Source organism: Molothrus aeneus, chromosome 5, assembly GCF_037042795.1.
Source record: "Molothrus aeneus isolate 106 chromosome 5, BPBGC_Maene_1.0, whole genome shotgun sequence".
NCBI classification, from domain to species: domain Eukaryota; kingdom Metazoa; phylum Chordata; class Aves; order Passeriformes; family Icteridae; genus Molothrus; species Molothrus aeneus.
In genome coordinates, this window is record NC_089650.1 from 23,368,154 (window position 1) to 23,393,269 (window position 25,116).

Consider the following 25,116-nt stretch of genomic DNA (forward strand, 5'->3'; position numbering starts at 1 on the left):
AAATCCCTTTTCTGACTTTAAAAGTATCTCTGCCAAAGTAGAAGCTAGTTTGTTCCTTCTTTTGACAGTCTTCCTGCAAGAATCTTTCTTTGGAATATATGTAACATATTTAACATTAGAAATAGAGTCTTACATAATGCTAAACCCCTTTAAGCAAGAACTATAGAGCTAAGAAAAAGTCCCATTTTTCAGTCAAGCATTACAGGAACATAATAACTGATTATTCAAAGTCTCTCTCACTGTTCCTTGAATTATAAGCTTTTTTTTTAGATTAAATGGGTCATTATTTTCTCAGAAACTTTGCAAAATTTTATATATTGTCTTTTTTTTTCAGAATAGAATGGTCAAGTCATTTTAAAACAGCCAAGTTACACTGGCTTCAGGACATTATAACCTTGCTTTAGGATCAGTGAGTTTAATCCTAAGCCTTTTCCTATTTTTTCCCCTTGAAAGGAAACACTCTGATGGTAGAACAATCAGGAACAGATGTCCACAGAGAGTGGCATTTTGCAGCCTTTGTGAGGTGACTACATATTGTAAACTAACAACAGCCAGGAGAGCTGAAATCTGAGAGTGAATTGTACCGATTTTAAAGTAAACATGCATAATGGATTTCAGGGCTGAATGAAAGAATGTTTTATAACAGCAAATAGGAGAGTTATCAAAGCAGAAAGGAAAAAAAAAAGCATTTGAAAATAATTAAGTTTAAAAACACCCTCAAAGAAACACAAAATATCCTCAAAGTCACCACTTCAAATTATTAATATTATTTTTGAAGCCCCTTATTGAGGGCATGCACAGGTCCCTCCCAGACAGACTCAATAGTTACGTGTGTCACATGCAGCACAAATTGATACAGAGGGATGCAGTTTCTGCCTGCATAAATTGCATTTAAATTAAGCAAGACAGCATTAAAAACAGTGCTTTATAGGCTAAATTTTTTTTGTTAGCATGCTGTTGCAAAAGTGTTCTCCAAAGTGCTAGAATGAACATTCCAGGAGACTTGATACATTAAATTTTCAAAGTTACTTTTGTCATAGAAAGGTAAAAGACTGAATGAAATAGGCTGAATGACTAAGCAAAGTGACAGAAGATTTCAAGCTCTGCATCATCTCCTGGCTAGTTCAGCTCTTAATTTCAAAGTACTGAATAATCACCATGTGGGGTCCTGCACTCAGTCTGGTGATGAAAGGTCCTCATGGTAATGAGGCAAACTGCTCCTCTCGTTAGGAGCTTTGCAGAGGCTGCAGAGCACCCAGAGGCAGGAGAATGAACACAGTCTGTGTTCAGCAGGGAGGTGTTCACTGATCACACTTGAAGTACCAACATGGGAGAAATTTTGCTCTGTGCATTGAACTTACATTGCTTTGAACACAGGCTGTAGAGAAAGTGAAAAGTTAAATATGCAGGCTGGTCTCTTTGACATTAATGTCCAAATTAAAGTCCTTCTGCGTAGGAATGATTCTTGTAAATATGTGGGGGTTTTAATATGAAAATTAGCTTAATGAGGGGAATACTGAACTTTTTTGAAATATGCTTGCATTTTCTATGCTTCATTCCACATGACAGAAAGTTCTGTGTACACCCAGCAGAAGGCATATTGAAAAGGATTGTTCCCTTAATAATGTTAGACAAGTAAGATAACAGCATTACTGTCAGTGTGAATTCAAATTTCCAGATGAATTTACATCAGCCATCCCCATGCCATGCATGCATTTGCTGCCAAGAAGTACTTGCATGACAGAGCTTCCTGGCAGAATTATTTGCAGGGTTTTAGTCTTTTAACCTAGGAGAGATGCATGCCACATGTCCTGCCAGTCAGCAAAGAAAAGAAAATGTGATTTAACCAGCAAGTCACACCTAACTAACATAGATCTTCTAAAGACCATTTACAATCAAATGTGAATGCAAACAAGCATATGCATATTTTGTGATGAGAAAAGGATATATTTGCACAGTAAATTATCATTGTTGAAGGCTTCAATCCAAGATCTTTTGATAATTCAATGCTAATTAATTTGTGACTAAGCTTATTAAACACATTTCCTTTTTTCCTTTGTTGCTAGTTTCAAGAACCAAGGCCTTTTTACTTGCCTCCCAAGTCAGTTTTTCTGTTGGCCAAGCCCCCTAGTTCTTCTTTCTTATTTACAAGCTGAGCAAGTAGAGTCATCAATAAAAATGCTGCAGACTGATAAGCAGTAAAAAAAGAGGACCCAAACATAAAGGAAAACCTGTCCAAAGCAAACGTGCCTTCTTTTAAGCTTGTAATTTATCAAATATTTCTTATCACAAAAAGCAAGAGAGTGCAAGAAAAGTTCCTCAGTAAATTCCAATGACCCCAACAGACTTTCACCATAATGCCAGGAACCAGTCCTTTCAGCACATACAGTTCTTTCAAGTATCATGGATATGTCTTTATAGTTTCAGGTAGCAAGGAATGTCCTTTCCAAAATATACAGTTCTTTGGCTTTGAAAGAGATATTTTTGAACAGTAAATTTTTGAAAGCAGCATCTTCTAGAATATTTTTATGTGTTTCCTGGAGTGAAGAATCTTTACATGTTAACTAAATTTTGGAAATAAATTATTTCAAAGACAACCCTCTCTTCTGCTCCTGTAGATTTCCTGCAGTACTGATTTGTATAAGTGATATAAGTCACTGTATATACACTAATATATCTAAACCTCAAAATGCATTAAGGTTTTACCAGAAGCACAGAGAGAGAAAACCTTGCCAGAGAACCTCTGAATTCCTGTTATTACAAAATGGGTAACAAGTGTTAGGAAATGTTGCAAGTAGAGAATAACTAAGAAGATTCCAGAGTTTGTCACAATGAAAGAATTTACTTTACTGCTGCTTAGACATATTAAATAAGACATATTTTTCCACAGCCAGCAAATTTAGGGACTCCTAGAAATATGAGGCTTGACAAGTTCTGCAGAATCTGAAAATAAAGGAATTTGTCACCAAGAGAATGAGGCAAGCTAGCATTGTCCTGACTTGGAGTAGATTGACAATGGAAAGAGCAGGCAGAAGCCCAGAAACCAAAGTACTGCTTGCTGCACAGCCAAGGCGCAATGCCATCAGAAGGGAGGTGAGGTGTTTTTCTGTCTCCAGATTTGCCTAACCATGACATTGAGGGAATGGCCTGGGATGGCAGCTTAACCCCCTCTAGGCTTGTTTCATGCTTCATTCTGTTGCTCTTACAGAGAGCCTAAATGATGATACTGTTGCTTTCAAAATGAGCCTTCTGTGCACAGCGCAGACCCGACTATTGTACACTGTCTTCAGGAGCCTTGTGCCAATTCACTGCAGCCAACAATGGCTTTGAACTCTCAGCTTCAGCAGCCTTGTACCCCACTAGCCACAGCACACCACAACTGCTCATGTGGATGCAAGAGGATAACTATATGTTTCTCAAAACTAAAACCATGCTGTTCCTGACTTTGAAAAGAAATGCATATTTGCCTTAATCCCATTACATCTAAATTTATCATCTGATTGCTTATACTCATCTTTGCTTTCCTTCTTTTAAGAGGAAGTTCCCTTGTGTGGGTGCACCTGCAAAGGTGTCAGGAGTCTCCCCTTCCCCATTAATAGCCTTTTTCTTCCACTTGTTTCTCCATTTTCCTCTGTGTTTTGTTTCAGTTTCTTGGTACCTTTATATCTGCTTAAAATACAAGCACAGATGTTGTAGTTCTGCTCATGGCTGAGCAGTGCCTCTTTGCAAGCTTGCACAAAAAAGTTTTAAAGTGTATTTATTTTTAAATAAGGTACAGTGCAGCCTACTCACCGCTCCCTAGCCACTCTAACACCCAGATTAATAATAGAAGTCATGAGCCTCAGGCTCCTTACTAGTTACAAATAAAACTGGCAGGGAAGTAACTGGAAAGGAATGGTGGAACAATGAACAGTATCTATTATTTCTTGTCCTTAGCATACAGCTACATATGAACTTCATTCAAAGGCAACTACTGTCAAATAAATAGCATTCATGACAGGTAATAAAAGTTGTCATTTTTGAAAGAAGAAACGATGCAAAGGGAAAAAAGATACTGTGAAGAAAACAGAAGTAGTGTGCTATCAAAAAAGAGAAATACTCTCAACCTGTACTTTATCAAGGATCTTTTCTTTCCATGGTCCTAGTCTCTTTTACTGATAAGAATTAAAATGCCATTTTAAGTCCTAGAAATACCTTCTATTATGCTAGACTGCCTTCATGTTTGGAGTATTTGCTAACTGGACAAAGAAAATTTCAGAGTATAGCATATACTACTCCAACAGTGAGAGCTACTTGATTATAGCAGCAGTCCAACAGAAGGCAAAACCCAAATTATATGAACTATTTAAAATTAGATGGAACAAAACCCTACAAACACTGTATGCAGTAGCAGGATGACAGCTTAGAAAAGACTGCTGTAAGATCTGGTATCTGAGTAGTTAATATACATAAGAACATTGTCTTTCTAAAATATCAAGCTGCTTATGATATCTGAGATAAGGTACTGCCACTGGACAACTGATGCCTTAATTTGGTAATGAATCTACAGCTGTTAATTTGTGACTGACTTTGAATGAAGAACATATGATTTTTTGTTTAAATCAGAATTTCCTCTCAGGACTGCTATTTATTGCTGCTGCTGCCAACCATAATCTTTCTTAGTTCTACTTGCACAAAGCTCAAATGGTTGCAGTTTAACCTGGATACAAACACAAATACAGTGGTCTCAAATAGAATTGAAAAGGCAGACACAAATCATAGAAAAGATTTTTCATTTCAGATGAAAAAATGGGACTGTAAGTCAAGAGAAGACTCCTGTCATACAAAATGGGTTCTCAGTAGGTTCTCAGATGCTCCTACTGTCCAAAGAGGAGACAGATAAAACTTAACTCATATATTGAAAGATAATCATTATCCAAATGGTCACTAATGAACTCCATTTTAGGAAACCTCTGGGGTCTAGTTAAAAAGGGATCTTTTTCTCAATCTGAGTCCTGTGCACAAGCATGTGGTGCATGAACACCATTTAATATTAAAGCACAGACCCTGCTTATCAACAGATAGCTGTAGAATATGCAGCATTTCAAAATGAGTGTTATTGTGCATGTTCAAGATACTTTTTTTTAAAAACTGTGGTGCAGGACTTTTTTTGTCAATCTCTTAACATTCTGTATACATCATTATATATCTTTAGCAACAGCAACATTTCAGTAGTAGCAATTTCTCTACTTGTACGAAGAACACAGAAGTTGAAAAAACAGGACAAACAAGTGAACAGAAAAACTAAAATAAACAAAGCATATGGTTATGAGTCACTGTAAATTCTTTAATCTGTGTTGACAAAGATTATGGTGACTAAATACTATGAGTGAATGAAACTCATGGCAATAGACCTATATAGCAACTTACAATAAAGAATCTAAAATTTAAACTTCTATAAAAATCAAGCCATTTACTAGATCTGCAACTTAAGGGTTTGCAGGCAGAACTGTCTGTCTCACACAAATAGACTCTGCCTCCCAGCACCCAAGTAGCTGCATACATCATAGATCATGCTCTTTTCTGGGCAGCAACACTGGAAGATTATTGAGACCCTCCAATAAATATGCTACAAAACTGACTTCATGGGCAGCTTTAATTTGCTTTGCTCAGGAAAGAAATTTGGTGTCTAATTTTCACTGTGAAGAGTCACTGAGCATGGCCAGTACAAATGTACTTCACTGCTATGAGAAAAGGTATTTCTAAAATAGCACTTTCAATTATCATAACAAGGAATGAACTCATGATGCGAATTAGAATTTGATGGTTCCCTGGAGATTTTGACTTTCTTTTGAAAAGTTTCATTTTGTTAACCAGTTAATCTACGTTGTAAGATGTTGTGCAGATCCACAAGCTTTGTCAGTGTTACAGCAAGAACGAGTTTGATCTACACCCTGGATTGTGTATTTGGTCAAAACCAATTTTAGTGTCAATTATTGAATTCCATGGGGGATGTCTGTAGCCTCTAGAGCAATTAGTTCAAGGCTTACCAAAATTAAATATATATAAGGGAAACAGTATTAAAAAGCAATATCCCAAACCTCTTTGCATTAACATTTTGGATACCACTACACATTATAGGGATTTTTATGATTAAACTTAAATTTTTATTTTCCTCTTTCAGCTGTCCCAACTGCTGTTACTCCCTACAATCTATAATTGACAAAAACATCAAATGTGAACAAAATGTCAGTGAGTAATTCTGACAATCAATAGGTTGCTCTCCACAGAAGGATGACCTTGTGCTATTAACACCAGCTTTGCCATGTCATGGCACATCACATGTGAAACGGGACTGGAAAAGGTATCAAGGCAAATCTGTTACCTGTCTGATGGGTTTTTGCTTTTCTACCAGTGACTGATGAAATCGTAGATCCAGAAGATGAGGCTTCCATTTTTATTGACCCTCTGGCTTGTGGGATCGAGGGATGCCCATCCACAGGGGGATGCTGTGACACTGGGTAGCTTGCTGCAGTTCTCCTCTGACAGACTTGCACACGCTTTTCAGCCCCATGAATAGACAAATTTATACCTGACAGGAATAAGAATTAGTACTGTTAGATACAAGAGATCAATATGGAATAACAAAAATAAAAATTTTCAAGGTTTAAAATGGAGCTGCAAGAACGTCCTTAAAGAAAAAAAAAACAGAAAAGCAAAAGGAGAACTCTAAAAGATTAATTTTCTTGGAAAATTAAAAATGTGAACACCTTTTCTGCTGTATTGTAGGGATCAGATTCAGCCATAGTAATAGATATCTAAATTAATACATAGTTATGGTTTACCAATTTACTGGTCTGCAGGAGGAAATATCTTCCATTCCTTTAAAATAACCACACAGCTCACAAAGGACAATATTAATGAGGCAGCTACCACAAAGTTTACTAAATGACAGTTTTCTGATTGCTGGTTTAGAATTTGTCAGAAATTATTTCTTTTCTTCTGAACCTTTACCCAATACTAGGAAGTCTCATCATATGGAAAAGATGCTAGAGGCATTAACTAGCTTTTAAGGAAAAAATAAAAGTCTGTTTTGAGGAAAGCAGTAAGGCTACACATGACAGTAGTAAGACCTTAAGCTTGGAAAAAATTCCACTTTCTCCAGTCTTGTGAAACCTTATTGTCAGTACTGGAAATTGTCTTTCACACCAAAAATCTCAAATTTGTCACATAATAATTTTTTTATACTGAAATTGTGATTAAAAACAAGGCTTTATTTTTCCAAAGAAAAAAGCAAAATGGAAATTTCCTTTGTGGCTAATGGACAGTCTTAGAAAGAAATGCTATCTTACAGTAAATTGCTGATTCTGACTTCCTCCTGTTCACATTGATGCAATTGCTCCAACCCCACCTGAATTGCTTTCAGTATACTCTGGTTGAAAACACTCAGACAATCTCTTTTGGGCAAGAAGGCTGAATGATAGTTCTACGCTACTGTTTTACGCTTAATTTACTTGTGACTCTTATTGCTTCTGTCAGCAAACTATCTTTGTTTTTGAAGAAACCAAATGAAACACCCTAACCAGATATAAATAAGCAAACTAAAAAACAGATGGAAAAGCAGACCCTAAAGCCTTAAATTGTGGATATTGTAAGCACATTGTAAAGTGCAGTCGCTCAAAATCATTGGATATTATTGATTAGATTGCTCAGTTTTGTGAATTGAAATGTCTAAGAATGCATTAATGACTCTGCTCTTCTAGCTCCCCTGGAAGTCAATGTATGTGAACCTCCAGGTCATGGAAGAGGTTTAGAATCTCTGAAATATTAATACACTTTGATCCATAATATACTACCAAGGGGAAGAGAGCTACCACTTCCATAGGCAATTGCTGAAAACAGTGGGGTTGCACACAGGAGCAAAGGCTGTGCAAACTGCTTTCTTTTATGATGGCTTTGTGCATTCAGAATCGAAACTGAGTGCTCGATACTTGTCTTTGCTTCCTGACTCCAGAGCTGCTCTCCTGCAATGTGAAATGTGAAGGCATGAGGAGTTTCCTGCAGCAGCTGCTCACCTGCTTCCTGGTTTTAGGGCTAATGTAACTGCCAGCTTCTAAAGACTTGAAATCACATCCTTAGGACACAGAACAAATCCCAGTCACCTTATTCTTGTGAAAGGCAGCATACCAATCCATGTGAACAGAATGACAATGAGCTTGCCTGGACAACATATTTCTTTGACCATGCCAGCTGTAACAGGCTTCAAAGGGTGAGAAGCTAAGCCCCAGCTGTAAAATGAGCTCTTAACTAATTTTGCAGTCACTAGAACATTGTGATGTTCAAAATATTGAGCAATTATCCCTAAGGTATTACAAAATTAACTACAACCATTTTGTTTATGCATCACCACAGGTTGTTGCATCATTTAAAACAATCATCCCTCTGAAGCTTACGGTGGAGTCACCCAACGTTCAGCACTAAACTTGAGCCTGTCATCAACACATGCTTTCTGCTGGATCTCAGTAAGGCTGTGCTTTCATTTGGTCATGAAAATAGAGATTTATTTTAGGAACTGGTTCCAAACATAAACTGACTGCTACATTACTCAGTGGTTCAAGTTAAGTTGCTTCTTCACATTCTGAAAACGGTCTATAAACTCTTGTGCAGCTGTGACTGAGCTTCCTAAACTATTTCTGCAACATGTTCTTTTTCAGACATCAAAATAAAGGATACTGCTGCCAGATTGCTGTTCCTAAGAGCTGCAGAATTTGCAGATTGATCACATCCAAAATTAGGTTCCATCAAAAATTTGCGGCTGGTTATATGCAACCTTTTGCTTCTTCCACTAAAGAAAGACGATAAATCATACCTCCAAACTACATGAGGAAGACTATTCCAGCATCACTGAAAACTTTACATTCACAATTTTCTTTAGACATATTTAAAATTTAAAAGCGCCTTAAACCAACCACACAAAGAGTGTCACAAACATATACAGTATATTTGGAAGTTTTTCACTCCAATCCCATTGATACTGCAGTTATTTTTTCATGGAATATTAGGAGAATTTTTTATTAGGAGAATTAATTTCCATTATTTTTCTGAGAATGAGCTACAGAAAAAAGATGCAAGTACCCTTATTTAATTATAATTTCAGGTTTTTCCAGAGAAAGATCAGGTCTTTCTTTTCTATGTACATTTCTTTTGTTAAACTGCAAGTCTAAATAAATGTAAGACAGTAATACTGCCACAAGCTGCAGCATTACCTTGTTTTCATGTGGGCAAAAGTTCTTCTAAAAGAGATATTGGCAGTCAAAAATACATCCCCAGATAACATGCAGAAAAGCACAGACAGGGAGGGGGAATCAGAAGTAGAAAAGAGATTGGGAACAATGCTTGTAGTTTATGGCAGAGGAAAACCTGGTGAACTATTGGTACTAAGCAGACTCTAGAGAAAACTCTCCCTATTCTTCCTGCAAAAAACCCACACTGATGCTGAATCCTAGGGTTTGTGGATCAGAGATGTAAGAAAACAGCAGAGAGGTCTCTGAAGAGTAGATTTTAAAGTTGACATCAATTACTTTGTTGCAGCGTGACAATACTCACACAAGACATCCAGAAAGAAGTTCTCCAGCAGCACACTGCAGTCGGGGTCTTCAACTAACTGTACTTGCAGGAGTTTTTCTTCTGCCTTTAGGCTTGGCCATATAGCTGCTGACACCAAATCCCCTGACCATTGCATGCCTGGCCATATGGCTTTTGGTTGTACCTGTCCCTGCAGCATGGTGATTTTTAAGTGAGCTTGGCATTCATGCTCAGTAGCTGGGTGCAATCACACTGGTATGTTTGACAAGTAGCACAGATGTTAAAAAGATCAGGGGTTTATCCTGCATTGCCCTCTGGCTTAATGTAATGGCTCACGAACACCACTTTGGGCCAGGGCTTCAAATGCAAGTGAAAGGTTTAAATACTGTCCAGAATCCACAGCTGACTTTTCATTTTGGAGGACTGGCTCCTGGACAGGACTCAGCCACCTGCACCTGGCTGGCTGCAGTAAGAGTGGGAAGTAGTCTAGTGTTTTGAAGCTGGATGAGATTTAAGCCTCTACATATTATACATAGCACTCAGTTCTTTTCCTTTCCTGCATGCATCAAAAATCTTTCTCTGTATTTTCAAATATCCACGTGCCTTTCTCTTCCTTACCTGTATTTTCATCCTTTTTTTTTTCCTAATACAAGCTTTTTGTCTCCATAAGGAGCTGCTCTTCTTACTGACCTTTCATTCTCCCATGACTCTGAGCTTGCAGGTTCATATAAGACAAACACCTTCACTACCTTCCTGCCAATAGATCTCAGGTGTGCAGTTTGCCAGCAGAGAAGAGCAGCTTCTATTCTGCTTCTGGATAAATGCTATTGCTCCAAGATAAATCTTTTTATTATAGAATTTTTTAAACCATCAATCCTTCCACATTGAGCATATTTTGTCTCTTATAAAGTGGTAATATGCTTATGACGCTTAGGGATTTATAATGCTCCAGATAAAACCTGCATATGAGAACATTAAAAGGGAGTAATGAAGTACTTCCAAGTCATGAAGCAATAAAATCAAACATAAAAAAGAAAAAGGAGGGAGAAATTATTAACATTCCAAACACTACAGTGTGCCTGAATGCAAAGTTTTGTGTGACTATTTGTTTTGTTGGCTCATCAGATGCTTCAAAGATGAACAGCAACATCCTGCACTACTCAGAAATCACTCTGCCCATGCATCTGATGGACATTTGCTTTGGCTGTGCACCATGCACCTCTGCTAGGCTGTGCACCATGCACCTCTGCTATGGGACTGAGCACAGTGACATGGCTCTGGTGCTGATGGAGAAGACTTTTGCACCTGAATTTGGGTCAGAAAGGCCATGTGTCCAAATTATACTGTGCAGGGACTGACACCTCTCCACCTGGGAAGGCACCCTCACAGTCAGTGTCAGGTTTGTGTCAGCCCCAGTTTTCTTCCATCTTGTACCACTTTGGGTCGCAGGCATGTATTTATAGGTTCCTTTCCGAAGTGTTTGTCTCTAGACAAAGATTATGTGAACATGAATAGGCAATAATAAGACAGTGCAGAGTTACAAAGTTGTACAAACAATCCATTAGCTAACAGTGTTTGATTAGCCTCAAGTGTCCTGACCTGCTTTGTAGATCTTTCGTGAGATAACAAAGTAGTTCTGGCAGGTGCAGGAAGTCCTTTTTTTTTGTATCATTAGTGTCAGTGCTCCTGTTGGAGACCAATTACTCCATCTATTTCTCTTTTCTATGTGTGTCTTTTATTTTGTTTCAGCCTTATGTGGAGGGCCTTAGGAGCAGATTGAGGCAGGCCCTTTTTTCAAGGGCCTTTTCACAGCCGACCAAGTATAGGGGAGCACAAAAAGTGAGGGAGAAAATGTGAGCAACTCTATCACACATGGTCACAAAAAGTAAAGCAGCTCTGAAAAAGTCTGCAGTCATCAAGGCAGAGATAAGCAAGATTGTAAGGAAGCACTTTGTAAGCATGAGCAGAGGGCAGAAAATGAGGTTTTAAGGAGTATTTAAATGGGAAAATTAGATATTTAGTTGCTTTCAACACACAGGGAAGGAGAAAGTGAGCTAATTTGTCCACCTTAATAAACTAAGTACTCTTTCCTTTCCTTGTGCAAATTGCCACATTTCCCATTAAAGTCAATGATGCTCTGCAGACTGCTTCAGCTTTTTCACATTTTAAAGATAGCTTTGATAAAGGGGATCTCAGAAAGGGAAGCGATGTAAAAGGTTTCTCATGCAAACCCAGTTTAATCTGAGATTCAGCAAACAGCTGTACTTGATGCCATGATGGACTTTTTTGCTTGCTCTGAATTCTAGGTGGAAATGAAGGAACATTAGAGAAAAAATCTCCTGCTGTCCTCTGTACACATGCCTGAAAGCATAGTCTAAAGGCAGTTCCCTTTTTTTTCTCACCCTATGTATTACTTAGGTAACAAATACATCCAGAAATCATCCTTAACTTGATGAAAAATGTTACAACATCATTAGGATTCCCATATTAGATTAAAACAGTTCTTAAAAGTTTAAATATCATCTCTTTAATGCAGCATCAAGTATGTTGCCACTGATAACGTGATTATGAAATCATATCTAAGATCGGTTATGTTTCAAGTATAGCTTTGGAAATGTTGAAATACTTGTGACTACATTAGATGTAAAAAACCTCACAACTGCAAGCCCTCAGGTAAGCAAACAGAAAAGCTACTACCTACAGAATTTCCCAGGAACTTCACTGGCTGGAGAGAAGGACTAATACTTTGCATCTTGACAAACGACATATTCAGTTTTCTGAGATTTTCTATGATTGCTCCTCCCAACCCTCTTCCTCCTAAATATTGGAGACATTACAGGATTTCCAAAATCTGTAGCATTTTCAGGTGATGTTGCCTAAATGTTACTTTTTTCTCTTATTTTTTATCAATTTTTTTTCCAGTTCGCTTCTGAATTTACATCCATTTTTAGCACATATAATTTTCCCTGGAAACAAACCACAGAGCTTAGAGATACAGTTGGTGGAGGAATAAGTTTGGTTTTTTTTTGTCTGAAACATGGTATCCATGGAAGTACTGTACGGAAAGAGATCATGAATGACCTCTTCCCTTTCCCTCTCCATGATAATACAGAGCTCTATCATATCCCCTGCTCTATTGTCTTCTTCCTGAGCTTAGGAGACCTAGTTTAAACTGTTGCTCCTTTCTAATTAACTGTTGGATGTCTCCAATCATCCCTGGTCACTCTTCTGTTCCTTGCCTTTTTCAAAGGATGAAGACCTGAAATGCACCCTAAGAAAGGTTCAAGAAGCAACATCAGAAATGCCCATGATGTTCAGGCTGTGCTTTCACTGAGGATTTACACAGTGACACAATGAAGTTTCTCGTTTTATTCTTTCTCTTGTAATTTCAGTTGCCCAAAGATACTTGTAGATGGATTCTGCCTCCCTGTCATATTTGCCAGCTCTTTGGGGAATTTTTCAGTGACTCAGGAGTCTTTCTTTTAACCATTTGCTTGAGGTTCCTATGTTATTCTTCCTTACAAAAGTGGCTATGCTACCTGTGGTAAAACTACATCCAGAGCCAGCGTTCAGTTAAGTCTGTTGAAATCCTAATGAATAAAAAGATCACGACCACCTTAGGCCTGCCATCAAAGGGTTGTTTTCATAGCCCTGAATGTGATTTATTGAATTACAACAAGCTAACATTCAATGGTGATTATTTAGCATAACTGAAAAACTCCCAAAGTGCTCAAGGAGAGGCAAGATTACAACCTGAAGTCATGAAAATATCTTGGAGAGAGTCATAATAGTCCTACTTTAATGGTCTACATGGCACTCTGAAAAACCACTGGTCTTCCTTTAGTGTGAAAAGTTTACCTCAGCTATAAAGCTGAGGTAAATATAAAGGTGAATATGAATATATGAGGTGAATATAAAGCTCTTTAGGGCTGCTGTTGAACTAGTGGTGATTGTTGCAGCCGTGTTGCAGGGCCATGGTGCTGAACACAGGGTGATGCCTATGCAAGTTGTATGAACCCAGGAGAATAAATGAAAGTTTTTTCAACCCCCAAGTTGCCTAACTTGATTAATTTTTAAGCCTTGTACTTTTATTTCTGTCTGACAATTCATTCTTTAGCTCCTCTGTATAAAAAACAAACACACTGTAGAGTGCATATATGTTATACTTACCAGGCTACTGGAATAAATGCCTAACAATTGTGTGCAAAGTGTGCCTCACTTAAGTTCACCCAGCAACCTGAAACCAGTGTCATTTGTCACCATCCCAGCTGCCTGAAATCTTCTGGAAATTGCCTGCATTTTTATTGTTTCAGTTTTTACTGCTCTCTTTCTGTTTGTTTAGTATCTATTTTGATTTACTTTATTGTTCCTATTGGACTACCATGAGTGTTAGAACCACATGCATGCTGAAGAGTAATAAAAGGAAAAAAGCATTCAAAAAAGTTCCTTTGCTTGGCCCACTATGAAAATCACCGTGAGGAAAAACACCTGGCCTTGAAATCTGATAAACACAATAGAAATCAAAAACTGAGGCTGATAAAACATTTTTAGTAAAGTGCTTTTCTATCAAAAAAATTGCTATTTTTTCAGGAAAAGAAAACCCCAAAGTCAAGAATTGCTGTCAAAAGTTTTGTTGAAAAAATTATTCTGAACTTATCTGGACTGGAATATTGCATTTTTTTTTTTGAAGCTGCTTGATGCTTTGTAAAAGGTAATCTAACAAATTGAGTAGAACACAAATTACAATGTAGAATATCAGTTACCTCTGAGCAAGCCAAAAAAACCATTATCATTTCAATTACTGAAACACTGTCTGTATTGCCAATCATCAATTAATTTTACTTTAATATACAAATAGTAAGAAATAATTAAAACCATAAACATCCAAACCAGAAAGCAAAACAAATCAAAATAATATAATAAAATGCAACAAATACAAGAAATCCAACTAAGATGAAACATTTTAGCTGTCCAGAAGCAAATCCTAATAGAAATATTTTAAGCATTATGTAGAAATGTGCTCAAAATAAATTCAGAGGGGGGGCACAGTAAGCAAGAATATTAGAATTTCTGTGGATTGGATATTTCAGATTTTGATTCGCTGTTTCTATAATCAAGGGGAATAGACTTGCATTAGAATGAATGTAGGATCATACAAAAAACAATAGATTCATATTTCAGTTTCTGTCACAACAAATAACATCACATCAACACTTCTTTCTTTGAGGCAGTTTTTCCTAAAAAAAATAATTGAAGATTGAATCTGTCTCCTTAAGTGCCTCTTATTGATTTGGAAACTCTAAGAGGCAGTTAATCTTGTCTTATTATTTATTATACATGCACAGCATTTACTAGCTGAAAATAGACTCAACACTGAGATGATTTAAAACTTACTTTCACCTGTGGTAAGCACTGCATTTAAGATCATTTTCTTTCTTAGCAAGTAGCTCTTATTCTGATCTTCAAAATCAAGAGCATTCTCATTAAATCTGTTTGTGCTGATTTTGAGCTTTTTACCCATAGAATAATACCCATACACAGCAGTAATACATGGTGCAGACAGTGGGGCAAACCACAGTGCTCTGTGAAACAAAGCACTAAGTCAAATCCCAGATGCTTTTTACTGGCTGAGGAATAAAAAGTAGCACTAACCACTCAGATGTATTCTAAGTGTAGGTAGATTTAAAAGGAGAGAATTCTCCTTTTTTCTCTCCATTTTAATTTGCTGCCTGAATGTCAACTGCTACATTGCAAATATCACCATCACTCATTTTATCTGATTTAATCGGATATTCTCCATAATGCAGAGCAGTGCAATCAATCTGAGACATCATCTGTGAAACAGGATAAACACCTCAGGAGATTTCACAGATGGGGAAAGGAGGTATCTCAGGATAAGTCTGAATGTGTCTGCTCCATGGCACAGATAGTAATGATTTTCAGCACAGCAACTAGGCTTAATTTAACTTTCTCTTTTTGCATCCTATGCCAGGGGACTGGCCTGTCATCAGTGCCCTCTTGCTGTTCCAGTGTCAGGCCCTGGTCACGGTCTCTGGGGCACTCTCAAGCAGCAGATCAAGTGCACTTCCCTGCCTTCACCCAGCCTGTGCTATAGCCCTGGATGTGGGGCCTTTACCAGGCATGGTGTCTAAATCCTCCATGCTCACAGTTAGTCTCATCAACCATCAATTGACTTTTACTTTTAATGATATATTATCATTGAAATTACGCAGCCAATGTCTTCAGGGGCAGGCCATAACACAACAAAACTTACTTCAACTTCTCCCTCAGCCAAATAAAAATATTATCTTACAGATAATGTTGCAGCAAAGTATAAACTTTACTAAAATGTTTTTAAAGCAAACATGCATCTGAACACATATGTATCTGAGTAAATTGGTCGAGTGTTCATGTCAAACCTGGCCACGTCAAACTGGTCAACTGGTCATGTGGTGGGTCAAGTCCAACACCTGAGAGGGTTTTTGGCCTTTGAAACAGCTGTCCATTGTGGGCATGTCCCAGGCTTTAGCATCTCATGTGTGCAGGATTTGATGCTGGATCCCCAGTGGGAGGAGGTGCAGAAGTCCCCCACCCCTCCTGGGGAAGGCCCTGATATGGGCTGGAAGGATGTGCTGTGGTAGGTTCCGTCAGAGCCTGGATGGGCCTTGCTCTGCAAGGAAGAGGCATCAGCCTCCACAGCCCTGCTTGCTGCAGCACCTGTGTCTGGATGAGGTTCTTCCATGGCAGATATATTTGCAAGGGCCAGTTTTACCAGAAATGTTGAGGCATGTGTACTACTTGTCTTTCTTTTGCACATCATTACTTTTCAGCACACTCCCTCTTGGCAAGTAATGATTTTGATTGTAATAAAGCCTATGGTGCCAAGCTTTCTAAATGGCCATAAAGTGAAGATGATCCCCAGAAGAGGTGGCAGATGTAGTGTGCAGCAGATGCCAATGAACGTCTGTGTTCATCGGCCACCTCATCTTTCTGGCAACATTTCAGACCATTAACAGTAACAAAATACCATTGAAAAGAATACATAAACCTGCCATGTTTACATATATGTTCCTCACAGGCATCCAGTTGATTGTTCTCAGCTTATGCTCACCTTGACAGAACAAAGCACAGGGCTTGCTTATTCTTCTGAGCTAGATTGTATTTCTGATGGAAGACTAATAAACCCTGAGAGACAACAGTAGCTACATAATGATTGTCTGAATTTGGCAGATTCCATAGACATGGAAAAAAGCTCTCTATTCATAAATACCATTTCAATTCCTTGAGCTCTTTATAGTAGACTGAGAAGAAATTGTAGAACACTACAAAAATGCAGTAGCTGCATTGTAGGGTACTGTAAGGTATCGAACAGATTTGGTTTTTCAAAAGACAGTCCATCTTCTAACTCCTTTACTGAATAATAGCCTTGTACAAGGGCAAGGCTCACTGTTTTTTCATAAATGATTTTCTGATATGTTAGCAATTAAAAAAAAAAGCATATAATGCAAGATAGACTTTCAGGTATGTTTATGCACTACATAAAGCACTGGATATTAATTTGATGTTACTACTTTTTAAGAGGAGGCACAGAAGAGACACAAATTTTCTGAATCCATCCAAACTAGCTTGATTATAGAATGAACCTATAATAATAGAAACCAGTGCCTAATTTAGCTCCTGTGATTGATACTTTCTCAGTGAAAGGGCATTCATGAGTATTCTTTCATAGAACTTTTCCTTTCTTCACTCTTAACCCTGACACTCAATGTCATTAATTTCAAAAACCACCAAGTGAAAGTAAAAAAAGATAATTAAAAAAAAATCTCACTGCATATGTAAAAATATTACAAATACCTCTAAGTTACACTTGCAAGTATACTGAAAATTTTATTTTTAAGAACATTCCAGTTGGACAATGATGCTGAATTTGTTCTGAATGTCACAGTGGTTTTGAGGGTTCAAGCCAACAGAAGGTTCAGGCAGAGAGTCAGTCTCTCTTCACAAGTACCATTTTGTCCATAGTTGAGTACCTTCACCAAAAGATGTGTAGAACACAATCTTTTTGAACAAATCCAAAACTGAAATTTCATCACCAAAACTGCCCATAAAATCCTGAAGCGATTCTGAGAAGATCTTAACATATTGTAACTGGGTCTGTCTTTGAGCAATACACAGTATCTGAACAATTAAAAGTGGTTGTGCATGCTCCTCCTATGGTGATACAACATCCACAAAAAGAGAACTCAAATACACAGGCAGCAGCCTATTGAGAAACCAAGAGAATAGTCTGTTAGTAGAGGAATTAAACGCAGAGAAACTGATGGGCAGCTAGTCAGTGGAAAAAAAACCAAACTAAACAAATATAACATCAAACCTTCTACATGCAAAATGCATTTTTGTTAAAAATACCCAAACCAGCCAAGTGCCAAGAACATAAAAAACCCCAAACAATCTACCTGTCTCATTCCTTCCCAGAGGAGATGCCTGGTTATACATATCTCCATAAAGCTGTTTTATGTACTCCCTGAAAGAAAGAGCCAAGAGTACCTTTTCACATTGTATCTGATCTACAGAATCAAAATGGCACTGAAAACCATGGGTCCCACTGGACTCCTCTCTTCCTTCTAATCCTTTATGAACACAATTCTAAATCTTCAAAAATCCTTAATCTGGGTTTAGAAAAAATATTCTTGTTAAATTTCTATGAAGAGTTAACCACTAACCAGAAATATTTTTCTTCATTTACAAAGCAGTATGAGCCAGCTAACAAGAGGTTTTTGATGAATCACAGCAGTCATAATTACAATTACATGAACAGAAATCTGGGAATAAATTTCCATATATGATTTTAATGCTTCAATCGATAAAGCATACTGTCTGTCTAGAAGTCAAATATATAGATGAGTTAGAATTGAAGTAGATGAAAGTGTGAGAGAATGAATATTTGATAGGAATAGCATTTTCTCTAATTCTGGATAATGTTCATGATGTTTTCCATCTCCTTATGTGGCACCTTTCCTTGTTGAACACTGGGCATTGTCTTCATTTAATGATTTCTGACAATAACACCTTCAGTGATAAAGCCATGGCAAGGAACTGTTTGTGACACATTCTCTTTTTCAAAAACTGCTGGGTTTTGGGTTTGTTTCTGCCTTTGCAACTCTGAAAACTTAATCCATTCAAAATGCATTTTTCCATTATGGGACTTTTTTAAAAAGTGAATCTAAGGCAGTCAAGATAAAAATAGCTTCATCATTGACAATACTGAGCCTTTCTTTATTTTTCTTTCAAGTCTTCCAGTTAACAATCCATTTCATAGATAAATATATCAGAACCAAAGCATGAGGCCAAATACAAAGAGGATGCATAAACATTCGTAAGTCCTAAAAATTACTGTCCAAATATGCTTGAGATATCTGGTGCTCCTATCAGTTCCATAACTGTTTTTTCCTTGTTGGAATTTAATGGTATATGTCAAAATGTTTTCTATATTATCTTCAATCAAAAGAAAATATCTCAAAGCAGTTACTTCAATCCAGTCTCTGAATATCTACAATTTAGAATTCAATGATTATTTTCACTGACTCTAAAATCACATTCAATGAATACAAAGACCATATATGTTCTTAATTCATGCAAAATGATAAATCCCTCTCTGCTGTCTTTCTCATTTTCACAAGTGCAAGATACTCTAAAGGTATGACAATTATTTTTTTCCTCCCTTACTCTGCTAGGGCACAGCTCATTTCATCTCATCTCCTTTATTCTAAAACTGTAATTGTTATTTATGATGCACAAAGTCTACTGTTCATCCTTTCAATAGAAATGCACATGTATTGTCTGTAAGTGCAGGAAAACATGACTTTCTCAGTAAAAAGGATTATGCGCTAGGTTTTACTACATGCTGATGGATATTATGAGAAAGATTGTGACCCAGCTCTAATCCCATCCATCAGAAGGGCTGGGAAAGGAGAACATCTGCCAACCTGCATACGGCCAAGCCATCAGCCAATTTTTCACAAACTTGGCCACAGTAATTCACAACAGTCATTTCCTTTTTTTAAAGATTCTGTTTCAGCTTGCAGTCACTTGGCATGACCCACTATCAACTTTCTTGAAGACACCATCTCATGCCTCAATGATATTTTTCAAATATACAGCTTACTGAATTGCTTGCTGACCTAACACCTTGTCAAGCTTCATCTGACTTTGGAATTTAATATAAAGCTCTTCACAGGACCCTGTACACATAAGAAAAAACAGCCCTTCAGATCACAGTGATCCTATCCTCCATTACAAAAGCACAAAAGATAATCTTCTACTTACCCACATTTCACATTAAATAAAAATACCACTGCATGATGGCAGAATATCTCAAAAGAACATGCATTTCAGATAAGTGCTAATAACTTTATTGCTAAGTTTGCTCTAAAAGTTAAACTTTTCTGAAGATATTACATAACATGAGTAATGCAGTAATTGAGCTTATTTTTAACTGCGCTTATTTTTAATTGAGCTACTCAGGTACTGAACTTAAGGCTGTCACCTTTAAATGACTTGCTATATTAATCTAATAAATTTTAAAAGTCTTTCTAAAACTTTCATCTGCTTAGATGTGCTTTGTAATCTGCTTCTTCCAGATACATAGTGCATGGAGAAGTTCTGGAGTGTTTACAGCACCAGCTAGCCCTAATCCCAGTAGAACCAGCTTGCTTTTTTCAGGCAGGGAGCAAGACCAGTGAAATACAACTGTAGCCATATAGCTAAATAAATAAACCTGGGTGGTGAGCTCATGGATGAAGCCCACCCTAGACTCTGGCCGTGTGGCTCAGACAGCCTCCCGTGGGCAGCTCAAGACCTCACAATTATGGATTGCATGAAAGGCAAAAAGAAAGTCCTCTTCTGACGTGCCCTCCTGATTCCTTCATGCAGAGTGGGAACACTCCCACACACCCTGGTACACTTTTGGATCATTATAGTCAACCTTGGTAGAAACAACTGCATGCTGGGTTTTTTTTTTTAGTTTTCCTTGGTATTTTTGCAATTTGATAAAAAGTGGCTTTCTCTTGCCAGTCCATTGGCCTCCTACCTGAAAATCTGAAATCTGCCCAGAGACTCAAGTTCTCTGGATGTAAGCTCCTTCTCCCAGTCTAAGAACTACTTTGGACATAGAAAGTTTAATTCTAAAATGCTCTAATTTTGATTATTTCAGAATGACACACCAGAGCTACCATTTCAGGGAAAACATCGAAATTCCATCTGATGTACAATATCAGTACAATTTCCCCACTAGCGAAATTCCAGTGGGAAAAGAAATTACATATTCCTTGGATCTAACACATACTAAAAATACAATATAAGATAATCAAGCTGAGTACTGAGAGAAATAAGATATGACTGTTAAAGTTACATTTCACTGAACTCTAACGTGTGAAGGATTTTCTTCTTTTAATGCATAAACAACTGGTTTTCTCCTCCTCTGTTCTGTTACCTCACTTTGCTTTCCAATTTTAAAAATATTTCTCACTAAGATTCTGAATATGCATGAAAAGGCAGTCCAGAAGTAGAAGAAAGAAAAATAATATTTTAAGTGTGAGAGAAATGTTGGCAAATTGTTAACTAAATATCTACTTAGATGAAATCTAGTGATATCACAAGTATTACCACCAGGCTCTATCTAGTTCTCCAAGTCTATTTTAAGCCAGCATTATGATGAGATTAGTTAGCATGCAGCATCCTTATAAAAAATAAAATTAAAACCACCAGAGTCATTTAACTTCCTTTTGCATGTAAAAGTCCCTCTAACTGATTCTTGTAAAACCTTATATTCTATGGTAACATTGCTAGAAGCTGTAAAAACTCACCTTTCTCTTAGCTGAGGATGCTTCTTAAAGGCAACTTCCTATGTTTGGAAACTCACTGTAAAGGTTGCCATGGTGATTAATTTTAAAAGTGAAATTCTCCCTTTTTAAAGTTTTTTCTTTAAAGAAGAAATGTGCTAGGGCTCAGCTCTCAGCAAGACAAATGGGAATGAAAATTCCACCTTAATCCTGAAGATTAAAGGACATAACCTCTGTGTAACTACAATTTCAGAAGAAGAGATGTTTTCAGAAAAATTTTGGAAATATCTATTTTTACCTAAAAATGAAAGAAAAAGTACATCCATAGGCAAAAGAATTGAAGGGAAAAAGCAACATTTTCTAGTGGTCAGATGTAGCCAGCAGGCTAGTTTATACTACTGATAGGATGGAGGAAAGGCAAGGAAAGAATGGTTGGGGTAGCTGAAACTCAATAGAAAACCTGGCAGTCAGCTAGGGATAGTGACATTGTGTGGCAAGAGAAAGAAGTGAAATGCATCCCCAAAGAGAAGGCTAGAAACCAAAGGTCACTACTGAAAAGCTCTTTACCTAAGGCATTGTCCATTTTATTTCCATGGCCCAAGATGTAATTTCACATGGGTGTTTCCATCTATCAACATCTCCTCTCCCCAGTGATGTGCAAAGCTACATTAAACCTTGGCTGTCTACACAGCTGTGTTAGCTGTCAGGGAACAGACAACTGCACAGCTCTGTTCCTGCGCTGGGAGATGGAAAAGTACCATTTCTTCTCTAAAAAACATACAATTTTCAACATTACGTCATCCAACTTGCCCCTGCATAAGCTGTCACTGCAGAAATCACTGGCAAATTAAACTGGGAAATGTTGTGCCAGTTCAATACCCAGGCAATTATTGGCTTCTTTATTCACATAAAGATCACAGTACTGTGAGATAGCTGCATTATTCATTATGTGTTTAATATTTTCTCTCTCCAGGCAAAAGTATCTGTACATGCACAATTAAAACGTCTGACATAGACAGAGTTGATTTTAATACAAAGAATCAAATTTGTTTCAGAGACCTGCTTGACCTTAAAGCTCTATGGTTTAAATCAACAGAAGGAAAACCAGGCTGAGACTTATGTGGTGCAGTGCCTGGGCATTACTCATTTTACCTTGAATGACTATCCAAGAAAGCCTCTTTACTTGAGCTTATCACATCAGTGATAAGACCACATGGTAAATGTAAAATAGTCTAAGTTATATAGAATTATTTTTCACTCAACACATGTGGTCATGATGGTAACAGAAGAAAACACCTTTTTAAAAATGGCAGAACATGCAAATTATTACTATTACTTCTTTGCCATTATTATAAAGTTTAGTAAAATCCATGTGCTTTGTAATTATCTATTAGGACTTCTAGGGAAAAAAAAATCCCTGATGCATGGCATCAGAGTTACAGGTATGAATACAATGCAAATAGAGTAGGAAACAGTCACCATCTCATTCCCCAGACTCCAGAGCAGCAATGCTACTCCTAAATTAGTGCTCCCCACACCTTTTTGCCTTCTCTTGCAGGGACAGATCACACCTATTGGCAACTGCATGCTTCCTAAAGAAAATCTAGTTTGTTTTTACTGTCCCAGAGATCTGTGTTTTTCAGCACACAGATTTTAACCAATGAAAGATCGATTTTCTGAGCAAAGGGAGAACAGTAGTTCAATGTGCAAACAGCTAGAGTGGTATAAACATTTCAAGGCTTTCATCTCTGTCATTAACAGGTACATTCATCCTTTTACCCATTAATCTTTATAGAGAATGTAGTTAGTTTAAACTGCAAATTTTCTTCACACTGTCTCTTGAACAAGGGTTTTTGTAAGAATTATGGAGACAAGCCACACTCCAGACAGTCATCATTAGGAGTTTCAACCTCCTTATGTACTCATAGCAGAGAAGTGGCTGAAGGTTTCCACAGAGCACCAATAGCTCAGAACAAAGCTGAGATTGACCACACTTAAACCACTCCATGATGTGTCTTTGAAGGCTGAGGCTAATTCTATGTTCAGGAGTAAGCTACAAAGAGTAGTGAAGCATCCATCATTTGTGTGCTTGGTACCTTTTTTCTTCACCCATATTTTTCTTTACTTTTCCTGTGTCTCTTTCCTTTCTTGTGACTGGCATTTTCTTTAGGCCATGATTTGCTTCTCATTTACTCAACATGAGCAAGCTGCAGAACAGTAAAGGGATCTTAAATAGAGTGTTTGAGAATTTCTTTGGAGCCTGAAGTTGAAAGTGTGTTTTTCATGTAATAAAAGGCTAAATGAACCAAATAAACCAAAAGAAAATGTAGTGGGTTTAGCTGAACCTTCTCTTTCATCACCCTTGCTCAAGCTGATGATGTTTCCCTCATGACATCACCAATATGTTAGTACCAGCTCCTTGCACTAAAACAAAAAGCAATTCAAGAAAACCCAGCACACAGAGGAAGAGAGAATGGCACTGGGGGCAGTGACTGTAGAACCAGCTTGGGAAATCCCTGGGCCAACACAGGCAGACACATATGCCATCCCAGCATCATATTGTGATTTCCCTCCCCTCCTTAAGATGTATCTGCTATCTTCCCAGGAGCTTGCCCACCCAGACATGAAGGTACAAAGCAAGTGAGGACACAGTGGCTGAATACAGTGTCTGAAACATTTGAATGCACAGTAAAAGTTCTGGACAATTTTTGTTGCATAGAATGGGACTAAAGAAAAACCAGATGTTGGATTGTTTTACCTTACTCTCAAACAAGAGGGAAAGACTCAGCACAAGAAATAAATACTTACATTATAAACTTGGAAGTTCCATGCTATAGATAACCTTGGAAAAACAAAGGAATCACTTAATCAGAGACAAAACCTTTGTGGATGTTTCCAGCTTAGAAGGCAGCGCTTAAAAGACACAATCTAAACATACATAAATACTTCCAGATAGGAAGGCCTCTGTGGGACTAACTCAAAATGAGGTGTGTTAATGGCACAGGATGAGGAGTCTGGGCTTAAACTGAGAGAGCCCAGAAATAAGAAAAGAGGAATGAATTTGCCTGTCAAGGGAGAAAGATACAGCTTATTCCCTTCTGCCAGTGTTTCCTCATTAGCACTGAACAGTGGCTGTCCAAGCTCTTCCTTTCCAATCCAGACCATAGTTGTACCTCACCCTTTCCAGATGGGAGTGAGCTGCAGTGTGAATGCAGCAAAGAACAAAGTATTCAGCACTACCAGAACAAGCTGCCAGCAATTCAGCTGTTAAATTTGAAATTTGCTATTAGACCAGTATGACCAACTAGTTTTCTAGCTGGATTGGGGAATCACTGAAATGTAATCTCCTGCAGCACTGCTAAGTGGCACAATTAGCCTGAAGAATGGTGGCCAAGCATTATTAACATGTCACAGAGGCAATCTGTGACTGCTACACAAAAATATGGCCCCTAGGATAGCCATGAAAGAGCAGGCTGCCTTTCAGTGTCTGCAGAAATAAACATGGGGGACACCCTCCACATGGCAGAAATGCAGGGTAAGCCAAGGTCTCAGAGCAGTTCTGGCAGATGACAGCAAGATGGTGCCCTCAAGGTGCTGGGTGATTAGAGCTCAAGCAATAAGTCTTCTGCTTTCTCTCTAGGCAGCCCAAACCTCCTGAAACACTTGGTTGTACTAACCACAGAGGAGTCATTAAGACTGGTCTGACAGTAAC

General features: G+C 37.7%; 1 protein-coding gene across 1 annotated transcript in view; it reads right to left on the bottom strand.

Annotated features, from left to right (window-relative positions):
* The window catches only part of ANO4 (anoctamin 4), a 187,298-nt gene that overhangs the window by 125,273 nt on the left and 36,909 nt on the right, over window positions 1–25,116 (bottom strand). Inside the window, exon 2 of the mRNA XM_066549687.1 lies at window positions 6,365–6,571. Coding sequence (XP_066405784.1) covers window positions 6,365–6,434 — 70 coding nt within the window. The 5' untranslated portion in view covers window positions 6,435–6,571. The remainder of the gene's footprint in view (window positions 1–6,364; window positions 6,572–25,116) is intronic.